The sequence below is a fragment of the Oncorhynchus keta genome, chromosome 19 (assembly GCF_023373465.1).
Source record: "Oncorhynchus keta strain PuntledgeMale-10-30-2019 chromosome 19, Oket_V2, whole genome shotgun sequence".
Taxonomy (NCBI): Eukaryota; Metazoa; Chordata; class Actinopteri; order Salmoniformes; family Salmonidae; genus Oncorhynchus; species Oncorhynchus keta.
In genome coordinates, this window is record NC_068439.1 from 38,395,388 (window position 1) to 38,407,423 (window position 12,036).

Genomic DNA, 12,036 nt, shown 5'->3' on the forward strand with positions numbered 1-12,036 from the left:
CGGAAAGCATCCAACAGGAAAGTGTGATTATTGCCAGGAAACAGAGACCGTGGAGCATGTATTGATACAGTGTGGGCTTTATCAGAGGGAAAGAGAGAGGCTGAGATCTAGTATGAGGGAGAAGGGGATACAGGAAATTAGTTTAAAGAGGTTATTGACAAGAACGTCATTAGATATAGTCTCAAATAGTTTGTTATATTTTTTAAGAGCAACGGGGGTGGCAGGTAGGATTTCGTTTCCCCGTCTCTGGTCCGCACCCCAGTACAGTAGGTGGCGGTAATGCACCATAACGTTGGATGCCAACCAGCGATAAACCTCACCGAAGAAGAAGAAGAAGAAGAAGAAGAAGAAGAAGGGCGAAGCAACGCGAAGGTATTTTTTTCCTAAATTAACATTTGGTTTATTAGATTGAAGAGCACACATCGGTTTATACAACTAATAGACAAATAAACACCTGGGTAATGTTCGTCTTGGTTTAGCTATTCAGTTCTGCAATGTCAGCTAAGTAGCTAGCTAGCTAACTGATAACTTAACGTTAGCCATCGTTGTTAGAACTGGCTAACCATTTTGTATTTTGTTTCAGTTCGCGCCGCAGACGTGTTGGTCTTAGCAATTATCATCAAACCACGCCAACTGTTACCAATTAATTGGATAGCTTACTAGATAGATATTGGCTTTGATTGCTAGCTAGCTAGCTCTCTTTGCCAACTAAACTATTAAAGTTGTCTAGCTAGCTACGATGCAAGAGCGAAGTAGCAAGACGGGGTAAAGTCATTAGTGCACACCGTAGCAAACAGTTACAAAACGTTTCGCAACGAAAACGAGTTTCTATTGGACACAGGTCAGTTCTTCCTATTGAATACACCCCAGCTAGGCACTGCACTGGAATGGCCTGTTGTGGTTCTTGTTTTATGCTCATCACATTCTTACCAGAACGGACGATAATACACCTAGTTTAAAACCTTTTATAAAGTTGGTTTGGTGGCATAAACTGGGAATTGTATGTTTTTGGTTGATTATGATTGCCTGTTTCATATGTGCAGAGTCGTTAAAACGATGTCCACTTTAACAACATTTTAGCCATTAAATAGTATAGCATGCCTACATCTTATATCAATCAATCAAATGTATTTATAAAGCCCTTCTTACATCAGCTGATGTCACAAAGTGCTGTACAGAAACCCAGCCTAAAACCCCAAACAGCAAGCAATGCAGATGTAGAAGCACGGTGGCTAGGAAAAACTCCCTAGAAAGGCCAGAACCTAGGAAGAAACCTAGAGAGGTATGAGGGGTGGCCAGTCCTCTTCTGGCTGTGCCGGGTGGAGATTATAACAGAAATGGCCAAGATGTTAAAATGTTCATAGATAACCAGCAGGGTCAAATAATAATAATTACAGTAGTTGTTGAGGGTGCAGCTAGTCAGCACCTCAGGAGTAAATGTCAGTTGACTTTTCATAGCCGATCATTCAGAGTATCTCTACCGCTCCTGCTGTCTCTAGAGAGTTGAAAACAGCAGGTCTGGGACAGGGTAGCACATCCGGTGAACAGGTCAGGGCTCCATAGCCGCAGGCAGAACAGTTGAAACTGGAGCAGTAGGTGGACTGGGGACAGTAAGGAGTCATCAGGCCAGGTAGTCCTGAGGCATGGTCCCAGGGCTCAGTTCGTCCGAGAGAGAGAAAAACATACTTAAATTCACACAGGACACCGGATAAGACAGGCGAAATACAGATATAACAGACTGACCCTAGCCCTCCGACACACAAACTATTGCAGCGTAAATACTGGAGGCTGAGACAGAATGGGTCAGGAGAGCTATAAATCTTATAGCTAGGCTGTTACATAAACTATTGCATAAACTATTGTTTACCAAATACTAGCTAGCTATATAATATTACAGAATCTCTTGTTTAGTTGTCAGCTGGCTAGTCTCTTGTGTAGCTAAATTCACTTGTACGTTCGCTAAATAGATGGCTCGACCTCTGACGAAGACTGAGATACTGGTATCAACAGATAAATGCAAATGGGTAGCATTTTTCTATGTCTGTTTCTCTCAGGTAGGCCATGGCTCGCGGTCAACAGAAGATTCAATCCCAGCAAAAGAACGCCAAGGCTGCTGCTGCTAAGAAGAAGGGAGCGGCAGCAGACCAGAAGACTGCAGCCAAGGCAGCACTGGTCCACACCTGTCCCGTCTGTCGGGTTAGTGGTTGGTACTGTATGTGCCTTTAGAAGGCAGGCAAAACTCGTTTTGGTGATTCCTGCTATATCATCAAAATAAACTTCCGCATGTTTTTGTAATCATTCAGCAGTTTTTACCTGATTCAGTACATAACCATTAGAAATTGATGTTGAGAGTTCAATAAAATAGTCCTGAACCTTAGGTTGAAAATGATGGTGGTGCTGCTTTCTGTTGACAATGTGTCCAAATCAATAACGAATATGCAGAAACCGTTTGTTATTGAAGACCTAAACATAAAATGTACTATTTGCACATACATGTGCAACAATAATAATCATAGTACTTTTGTATTAATGGCACACACACCAAAAACCCTGTTGTTTTGCGCTCTTGAAACCCACAATAAAAAAAATAACATGGAAACTGGAGGTTTCTTACATCACTGGTTAGAGAACAAAGAAGACCGTCAGATTTGTGACCAAGACAGGAAGACAAATGCAACACTTATTTGTGAATCACTCATATCAATATCACATTGAAATCAATGTTGCGAGAGGGGGAGATGAGGTTACACGTCCTGTTAAAACTAACACAGCTCAAAACCAAACGGAATCTGTACATCACTGGTTAGAGGACAATGTGTAGTAGACAGCTAGCTAGGCCTGCATTTAGAAGTGTTGCATTTTGATTCAAGTGGGTCGCCAACACGGTAAGTGTAATGCAACACTTTTTTTGTTCATCACTTCCCATCAATGTCACGCTGAAATCAATAGAATGGGGGTTAAATGTTGGTGGTGTAGCGCTGTTTGAAGTAACACTATTCACACTTGGAATAACCTATACACGGTTGGTTAGATGAACTTGTAGAGGAATTACATTTTTATCTTGGAATGTCAGGTGTTGATTTCGGTAGGAAACAGAACACTTTTTTGTTGGCTATCTTTAACTTAAACGAAATCACGACGAAATTTCAACAGTGACACTATTTAAGTGACAGTTTGACTGTCAAATCCATGTATTGGTGTGTGGCCATAGACTTTTATAGAGAGAACGTGTTTAATTTTCTTTGCCATTTCATTATGTGGCATTTCTAAGTCCTGCATAACCCAGTGTGTGTGACAAAATCATTGGTACAAAACCACAGATATTGATATGTTTTAAGCAGTCAATCATATGTTATCTTGAAATACTAGAATCAACAATCTGAGGTAAAATGGATGTGTAATTCCACAACATTTTCTGGGGTGAAAATGAAGGTTTGTGTAGGTTATCAACACAAACTGTCCACTTTAGGCAAATTCGCAGAATATACAATTTACTATGGCAAAATATTTCAACATGTCTATTTAAGATGATAGTATACACTATATATACAAAAGTATGTGGACACCCCGTCAAATTAGTGGATTTGGCTATTTCAGCCACACCCGTTGCTGACAGGTGTATAAAATCGAGCACAGAGCGATGTAATCTCCATAGACAGACATTGGCCTTACTGAAGAGCTCAGTGACTTTCAACATGGCACCACCTTTTCAACAAGTCAGTCAAATTTCTGCCCTGCTATAGCTGCCCCGGTCAACTATAAGTGCTGTTATTGTGAATTGGAAACGTCTAGGAGCAACAATGGCTCAGCCTTTAAGTGGTAGGCCACACAAGCTCACAGAACGGGAGTCCACGCAGCAAGCCTTCTCAAAAGAGTGGAGGCTATTATAGCAGCAAAGGGAGCCAACGCCATATGCCCATAATTCTGGAATGAGATGTTCGACGAGCAGCTGTCCACATACTTTTGGTCATGTAGTTTGTTGCTCACTGGCAAACTATTGCAACAATGACATCTCTTTCTCACTCATTTAACCATTTAGAGAGTAAAATAATGCTCTCAACCACAATTTAACCAGGTGCTCTAGACAAGAGCCTCCATCGTCTGTACAGCAGCCTGAACGTTTGACATCCCTACCTTTTAGGTTTCTCTTTGTGTCTAGTCCATTGTACTGGCCTGTGTGATGTGTAGTACTTTGATGCCTTGTATTGCTTTGTTTATCACCTGAATATTCGGTCTCAGCCAACAATTGTTGATATCCTCCATCCCTTACCTGACCCTTACAGACGCAGATGCCGGACCCGAAGACGTTCAAGCAGCACTTTGAGAGCAAGCATCCCAAATCCCCAATGCCCCCAGAGCTGGATGATGTTGAGGCTTAAAAGACCAACACACACAATGGACCTACAGCTGGGTTAAGATGCTCTCATCATTCAGACTCACAGTTTACATGTTAGAAGCGAACTCTTTCCCTCTGCTAAAGTTGTATTTTGTATGACTCAATATGTGGATATGTTGTCACTCATCGCCTTTCATGTTGTGATTCACAGACACACGATGACCACAATTAGAGCGCTGCAACTGGAACTTAATGGCGTCAAGAGACAAAATACTGAGACCCCTGGACATGGGTGGGGGATATTTGTGACAATGACCTAAAAAGGGGGGCAGAAGCACACCAGCACCCCATCTTATATGTCCAACCACCCCTCAACTTCAGACTCTTTTGAAGCGCCCATCTTAATTATATGAGCCCACTCTACCTACATCCCTTTTCCCCATGCTGCTTCCTTCATTAATACCTGATTCAGTAACATCTAGACTGTTACGCGTCTAAAAGTATCAGGGTGTTACTGTTTTTGCAACTTTTTCTCATTTGTGTACCGCAGTCTTACTTTAACCCACAACTCTTTTCTATACCTCCTCCCATACACTCTTGTGCAAATCATTTCTGCTTTCTTTGAGAATGGTGTCATAGTGGAAAGGATTTGTTATTTGCCCAAGACTGAGTCTTGTTCTGCCTGTAAAGGCCCTGGTTGAAACTGTGCCAAAATCACTGTGGATAGTCACCTGGTCCATGTTGTAACAGTTGTATTTTGCATTTGACCATTTCCAAGAAATGTAGCAATATATATGAAATCATTCCTCTGCCTATTTGATCCATTCTGATGGAAAGCAGTGAATATGTTGTATGTGTGAGAGAATATGTATGCCTTGTAATTCTAGCAGAAAATGTGTTGCTTCCAAATGCAAGTTAAACGCCATTCCTTCTATACTGATACCAGACAAATGCATACTTACAAGTATTTTCAAATGTATTTCCAATATACTGGAATGCTATGTAGCTGAACAGGGGTTGGAGTTTCTGGAGGTCTGTGTTCACTGGCATTTCCACTCACTTCTGTGTCAAATCAACCTCTACAATATATATTCTACTTATTTTATTACAAATATAGCAGTACACAGTCCTCCATAAATATATTGACAATGACACATTCCTGTGTATTGGATCCTCTGTACATAGAAAATCTGCAAACAAATAGGAATGACATTTGCCATTGCGACTAACTTGTACTTGTTCAAAGTATAATTAAAGAAATGTAAACAAAAAAAAAAAATGTGTAGTAATTTGTCACGCACTTATGGTCCATATATTTAGCGTTTTAATTGAACCATGTGTAGTACATCTAAAAGAGACAATGAGAAATTCTTGGTTCAACAAGACAACAGTCATCAAAAGGGTAGAAATGTAGCATTGTAGTTGTGTCACAGTACTTTACAGCTTTGATTGGACTCATATAATATATGACAAAGGGTGATGTAATTATCTGAATTACTGTAGATTTGAATAGTTTAAGAGTGAAGTAGGGTTATAAGTTGAATGTGAAGATCCGTCGTTATGAAAGAGGTAATTGGTGTTATTCATATACCATTCTCAAAGTCAATATACTGAACAAAAATATAAACACCACATATAAAGTGTTGGTCCCATGTTTCATGAACTGAAATAAAAGATCCCAGAAATGGTCCATATGCACAAAATGTTTTTCTCAAATTTTCATGAATTTACATAAATTTACATCCATGTTAGTGAGCATTTCTTCTTTGCCAAAATAATCCATCCACCTGACAGGTGGGGCATTTCAATAAACTGATTAAACAGCATGCTCATTAGACAAGTGCACCTTGTGCTGGGGACAATAACATGCCACCTTATAATGTGCAGTTTTTCCACACAACATACTCATAGTTTTTCCTCAAATTTTGATGGAGCATGCTGACTGGTGGAATGTCCACCAGAGCTGTTGCTGGAGTAGTAATTTCTCTACCAATGTCGTTGTAGAGAATTTGGTAGTATGTCCAAGCGCAGACCAATTTTAACCATGACAGCCCAGGACCTCCACATCCAGCTTCTTAACATGCAGGATCATCTGAGATCAGACACCCCAATAGCTGATGAAACTGGGATTGCACAACTGAAGAATTTGTCAGAAGAAACCGTCACAGGGAAGCCCATCTGCATGCTCGTCGTACTCACCGGGGTCTTGACCTGACTTCAGTGGACAAATGCTCACCTTTGATTGCCACTGGCACACTGAAGAACTGTGCTCTTCATGGATGAATCCTGCATTGCGTGGGCAAGCAGTGTGCTGATGTCAACATTGTGAACAGAGTGCCCCATTGTGGGGTTATGGCAAGGGGAAATAAACTATGGACAACGAACACAATTGCATTTTATCGATGGCAATTTGAATGGAATGCACAGAGAAACCGTGACAAGATCCTGAGGCCCATTGTATCATTCATCCGTCGCCAACAACTCATATTTCAGGATGATAATGCGCGGTCCCGTGTTGCAAGGATCTGTACACAATTCCCGGAAGCTGAAATTATCAACATTCTTCCATGTCCTGCATACTCACAAGCATGTTTGGCATGCTCTGGATCAACGTGCAGGACAGCATGTTCCAGTTCCTGACAAAATCCAGCAACTTAAAAAAAAATATCGAAAAGGAGTGGGACAACATTCCACGGGCATCAATCAACAGCCTGATCAACTCTATGCTAAGGTGATGTGGGCTCCCGAGTGGCGCAGCGGTCTAAGGTACTGTGTCAGTCGTGCAAGAGGTGTCACTGGTTAAAATCCAAGCTGCATTATTATTATTATTTGACCCTGCTGGTAATCTATGAACATTAGAACATCTTGGCCATGTTCTGTTATAATTTCCACCCGGTACAGCCAGAAGAGGACTGGCCACCCCTCATACCCTGGTACCGCTCTAGGTTTCTTCCAAGGTTCTGGCCTTTCTAGGGAGTTTTTCCTAGTCACTGTGCTTCTACACCTGCATTGCTTGCTGTTTGGGGTTTTAGGCTGGTTTCTGTACAGCACTTTGTGACATCAGCTGATGTAAGAAGGGCTTTATCAATACATTTGATTGATTAATTGCATCACACCCGGCCGTGATTGGGAGTCCCATAGGGCGGGGCACAATTGGCCCAGCGTCATCCGGGGTAGGCCGTCATTGTAATTAAGAATCTGTTCTTCACTGACTTGCCTAGATAAATAAAGGTTATATTAAAAAATATATATATATTAAATTAAATGTGTCCCGCTGCATGAGGCAAATGGTGGTCACACCAGATACTGACTGGTTTTCTGATCCACACTCCTATCTTCATTTAACAAGGTATCTGTTACCAACAGATGCACATCTGTATTCCCAGTCATGTGAAATCCATAGATTAGGGCCTAAAGAACATATTTTAATTGACTGATGTCCTTATATGAACTATAACTCAGTAAAATCATTGAAATTGTAGCATGTTGAGTTTATATTTATGTTAGGTGTAGATACATACTATTTTTCCGCATATTGCCAGATTATTGCTAACAACCCTGTTTGTATCTTTTGGAACAATGGTAGTGAAGTTTATTAAAATGATGTAGAATAGATGGGCCACCACAGATGTTACAGGCATCCACAGGTCTTGACCACCATGTTGCGATGCTTCTTTAGCATCATATTGTTATTTATTTAATCACATTGTTGTTGTGGTCGTAGAAGAGTACAGAGATGTGACTGAGCTTGGTGGGTGCGCAGCACGCTTTGGGAACCTCATCCGGCTTCAAAAGCTGAACCTGCCATGAAAAGAGGTCAATCAGACTTATTCATACATACACTTTGATATAAACAATGATAATATCCTGTTTATAAAAGAGGTATGGATTATTATTATGCAGATGCTTCAGTGCTCTCCTACCTCAGTGGGATGTGGCTTCGCCCCCCTTGTCTGAATGTGGTCAATATGTTTTATCACAGGTTGTCTGTGCTCCACAAGACTTTATAGCCCACTGAGCCAAAGCCTAGACTTTCAGAAGTTCAACAACAACTTCCATGAAACAAGCTAAAACATTTCAATGGGCCATTGACCTTGCTAGTGACTTTGAAAAAAAAGATTTGGTCTTTAAGTTTTAGATTATACACACACAACATAGGAAAGACTCTGGTGACAAAATAGGGTCAATGGAATTAGAATGATGACCAGGAATTGTATAGGATTCTAATGGTAACCATGGAGTTCCAAACTCATTTCTATGGCAACACAGCTGTCAATTTTGTAAACAACAATTTCAAATATATGTGTTGCCATGAGACATCTAACCGTTAGAACATATCGGCGTTCTATTGAACGTTTTCTCTTCGAAAACAAGAACAACTTCAATTTACTGTTCAACAACAACAAACTTGACTGATTTTTGAGACCTGAGATTGAAACATCGACTGGAAAATGCCTGGGTGCTTTTCAAGATTGACGGAGAGAGTGCGAGGACGTCGGCAGCCTTCTGCGTCGACAGGTTGTTTAAATTCATTTATGGGTTGTTTTTGTTGTCTTTTTCCGTTTTGCAGGGTTCGCGGACGTCGGGAGGTGGACAGCGACAGCGACTTCGAAGAGGGTACGTGGAGTTTTAAACTTCTTATTTTACCACATTCAACATTGACAATGTAATTTGTGAAATGTTGTGTATTTCTGTCATCCAAACTTTCAAGGTAACGTTAACTTGAGTAATTGTTGCTATGCGATGCACTTTTGCTAGTAGTACTAGCTAGCGCGCTACGTTTTACGTCCTAATAACTGTTTGTTTGTTTTCCTGTTCCTACTTTTAGAATCAACTGTACTGGATGAGGTCCATTTGGATGTGCCACTGCTGCCAGTTATCCTTCATGTCCAGGATGCTGCTATCATCCTTGAGGATGTGCCGACTTTCCTTGAGGTACACTTTTCAGAAAGCTTTTGGTTTTATGTTTGAAAAGTATCCCACATATTCATTCTGAAAATCTTTGTTGTCTGCTTTAGGAGCCCACTGGTAATTGGCAGCTGATACCGATTAGGTTCAGCCCCCTGTACTGTGGGCCTGTTGTGATCAGGGTAAGAGAACCACACACAGTCACATCACCGTTACAATGTTTGCTGTTTCTAACCTGAATGTACTGTAATGTCACCCCCCTCTTGTGCAGAACAATGCCGGTCCGGTGGCTAAAGCCTGGAGAACTTTCCAGTTCATCAGCCCCTCTATCACCTACATGCGTGGGGGATCCCAGGTATGTGTCTTTAACTATCTAGTCTTAATCTACATTGTCAGAGTCATGTGATCAAGATGGAAATATGTTACAGCGATGGCTGATGTTGTTTTGTTGATGTTACTTGTCGTTTCTCTCCACAGCAGGTGGTGGTGAGGATGCACCATGTGAGTAGGGTTCGAGGCCTGGAGACTCAACTGGTGTGGGCCATCTCCAAGGAGACAGCCAGGCTTAGTCCAGAGGGCATCCCCTACTGTGCCACCAAGGTGCAGTCCGTCACTTGGATCCAGGTAAGATGTAAATACTACTGAAATAGTATTAGATTAGGCTCTTCTTCACTTATTCCATTTGGCCTTAACATGTCGTCTCTCTCTGTCAGTATGTGGCTGGCAGGGTGACCCAGTATGCGTCTCACCTCCGCCATGAGACGTCTGTGGACGTGACGTTTGGCTGCTACCAGGTAAATAAAAGTTTTCCTATGTATATAGAATACCAATTAGTGAGCATTTTTCCATTAGATCTGCTCTGTTTTCTAATAACGTGTGTGTGTGGTAAACAGTTGTGTTGTGTGTGTTTTTGGAGCAGCAGACTGATGTCTCGGTGGTGTACGCCACTCTCCACATGGGGCTGGATGGGCTGCTCTCCTCCTCGTGGGGGTCGGAGGCTGCCTCCGTCTCTACGCCCACCAGTCAGCAGTTCACTGAGCCAGAGCCTGAGGGCCACAACTGCTATGAGGTCAGATGTTAGACACACAGCTACACATTCTATAGACTAGTATTATTAAGATCCATCCATTGACCCATTGTTTGTCATGTCACAGATGTTGAATGTTTGTTCTGTTGTTGTAGGGCTGGGAGGAGGACCTGCTGCCTGAGGAGAGGGAGGTTCCTCTGCTAAAGTGAGTTCCTCTAAATGTCTGTGTAGTCTGGGCTTGTCAGATGCTGAAGGATAGTTGTCACCATGCTGTATCCCCATTGACTCTAATGGTTGACATGCTCCATTCCCTCCCTCCCACAGCCTCTACCTTACCACCAAGAGAGTGGAGGACATCGCCCTGAGGCTCGTCTCCCTGCGCCAGGCCTTCACTGTGAGTGGACCCACTTTAATTTTTCTCTTGTTCTATCTGTCTCCTAGAGGAAGATGGGTGTCTCACCCTAACTCTTCCCTCTTCTCTAGACACTGCTTGGTTCCACCCTGAGCAGGAACCATCTATTTGTGGCAGGAAAGGTCCTAATGGGCGCACTGGTTCAGGCCCACCACATGGTAGCTCACTAACTCATTATTCATTCAAGGGAAAGAGAGCGTCCTCAGTGGGAAATGTGTTCTGTTCATTAACATCAACGCTCTTTGCTTTGTGATAGGACGAGGCCGAATTCATCCGTGCCTATAATGACTTTGTGGACTACCTGAGTGACCCCTCCAAGAAGATTGACATTGAGAGGGAGCTGGCTGAGGCAAAGGTGAGTTCATTAACTCTTTCATGTCTCACTTTGAGTTCTACCACATGCATGTCTTTTATACATCACAGTATCTGATCTGTTTGAAATCATTCCTATTTTCTTGTCCTAGATCCATCATGTTAACCTGATAGATGTCCTCTTTGAACTGGTGCTGTTTGGGTTGATGACAGCTCAGAAGTCCCTGATGGTGGTAAGTAGCATCTCACTGGTACATGTTTCGATGTCTCTCTATTAGCAAATTCACTTCAATTTCTCTTCTCTCATCCTCTGTTTCCTTTAGCACCCTGGTGGGTTCATGGAGCGTCTGTACGCTCTCCTGTACTCCTTCCTGCCCGCTGCTGCCAGCATTGAGCCAAAGGCTGAGAGATACCTGCTGCTGCTCAATGTAAGAGTCAATAGTTTACTTCCTTATTCCTAGTTGACCTGAATAACAGGGTTTCAATGACATTTTACAGGGAGTAACTCTCCTTGTCTCCTTCCTCTTGGTAAGCTAGTAACTCAGAGCCATTATCTATGTGTTGTGTGGTGTTCTCTTCAGGGCGGGCTGATGGCTCTGCTTGATGACATGTTTGGGCAGCAGCTGGCCTGGTACTTTAACCCAGAATCTTTGGTCACTGAGCTCTCCAGCCTCCTGGAGTACCACCTGGAGAACCTCATGGCCAGCATGTAGTCCTACTGCAGAGATCTGAAAGGCCACACTCTCTCTTGCTCTCTCTCTCTGTCCATCGCTCTCTGATTAGTTAACACACATTAAATTAATGTATTCTCTTGTTTTCTCTCCCCACAGGATTATTGTGCCACTTTGCCACCTAAGAGGGATCTAGACATTAACGCACTATATTACTTTGCACTGAATCTTACATTTTTAAATAAAATAACTAGAAGTTCAACAGCATTTGTCTCGGTCTTTTCATTTACTTGATTATTTCATCACTATTTCCTCTTCCTGGAGTTATGAGGCTAATATTACATGAACAATTCAAATCAAATCCAATTTT

General features: G+C 42.1%; 2 protein-coding genes across 6 annotated transcripts; both read left to right on the plus strand.

Annotated features, from left to right (window-relative positions):
• The first annotated feature begins 206 nt into the window (after positions 1-206).
• LOC118398239 (zinc finger protein 706-like) lies at positions 207-6,026 on the plus strand. Of its 3 annotated transcripts, none has more exons than XR_008071011.1 (4): positions 207-372; positions 2,055-2,196; positions 4,284-4,449; positions 4,548-6,026. XR_008071011.1 is itself a non-coding variant. In XM_052470548.1 (4 exons), the coding sequence occupies exons 2-3, from the start codon at positions 2,062-2,064 to the stop codon at positions 4,377-4,379; spliced, it is 231 nt and encodes a 76-aa protein (XP_052326508.1). In that variant the 5' UTR covers positions 208-372; positions 2,055-2,061; the 3' UTR covers positions 4,380-4,411; positions 4,548-6,026. The 3 variants fall into 3 exon arrangements, 2 of the variants coding, with proteins under 2 accessions (XP_052326508.1, XP_052326509.1); XM_052470548.1 differs by having other exon boundaries at positions 208-372; positions 4,284-4,411; XM_052470549.1 differs by lacking the exon at positions 207-372 and adding an exon at positions 582-841 and having other exon boundaries at positions 4,284-4,411.
• Positions 6,027-8,640: 2,614 nt separating this feature from the next.
• On the plus strand, positions 8,641-11,987 carry LOC127909388 (uncharacterized). 3 transcript variants are annotated; one of them, XM_052470535.1, is made up of 14 exons: positions 8,641-8,953; positions 9,165-9,271; positions 9,355-9,426; positions 9,516-9,599; positions 9,722-9,868; positions 9,958-10,038; positions 10,164-10,313; positions 10,427-10,476; positions 10,596-10,665; positions 10,755-10,841; positions 10,940-11,038; positions 11,148-11,228; positions 11,319-11,423; positions 11,826-11,987. In XM_052470535.1, the coding sequence occupies exons 1-14, from the start codon at positions 8,788-8,790 to the stop codon at positions 11,958-11,960; spliced, it is 1,434 nt and encodes a 477-aa protein (XP_052326495.1). In that variant the 5' UTR covers positions 8,641-8,787; the 3' UTR covers positions 11,961-11,987. The 3 variants fall into 3 exon arrangements, with proteins under 3 accessions (XP_052326495.1, XP_052326496.1, XP_052326497.1); XM_052470536.1 differs by having other exon boundaries at positions 8,642-8,953; positions 11,577-11,928; XM_052470537.1 differs by lacking the exon at positions 10,755-10,841 and having other exon boundaries at positions 8,643-8,953.
• The last annotated feature ends 49 nt before the right edge of the window (positions 11,988-12,036 follow it).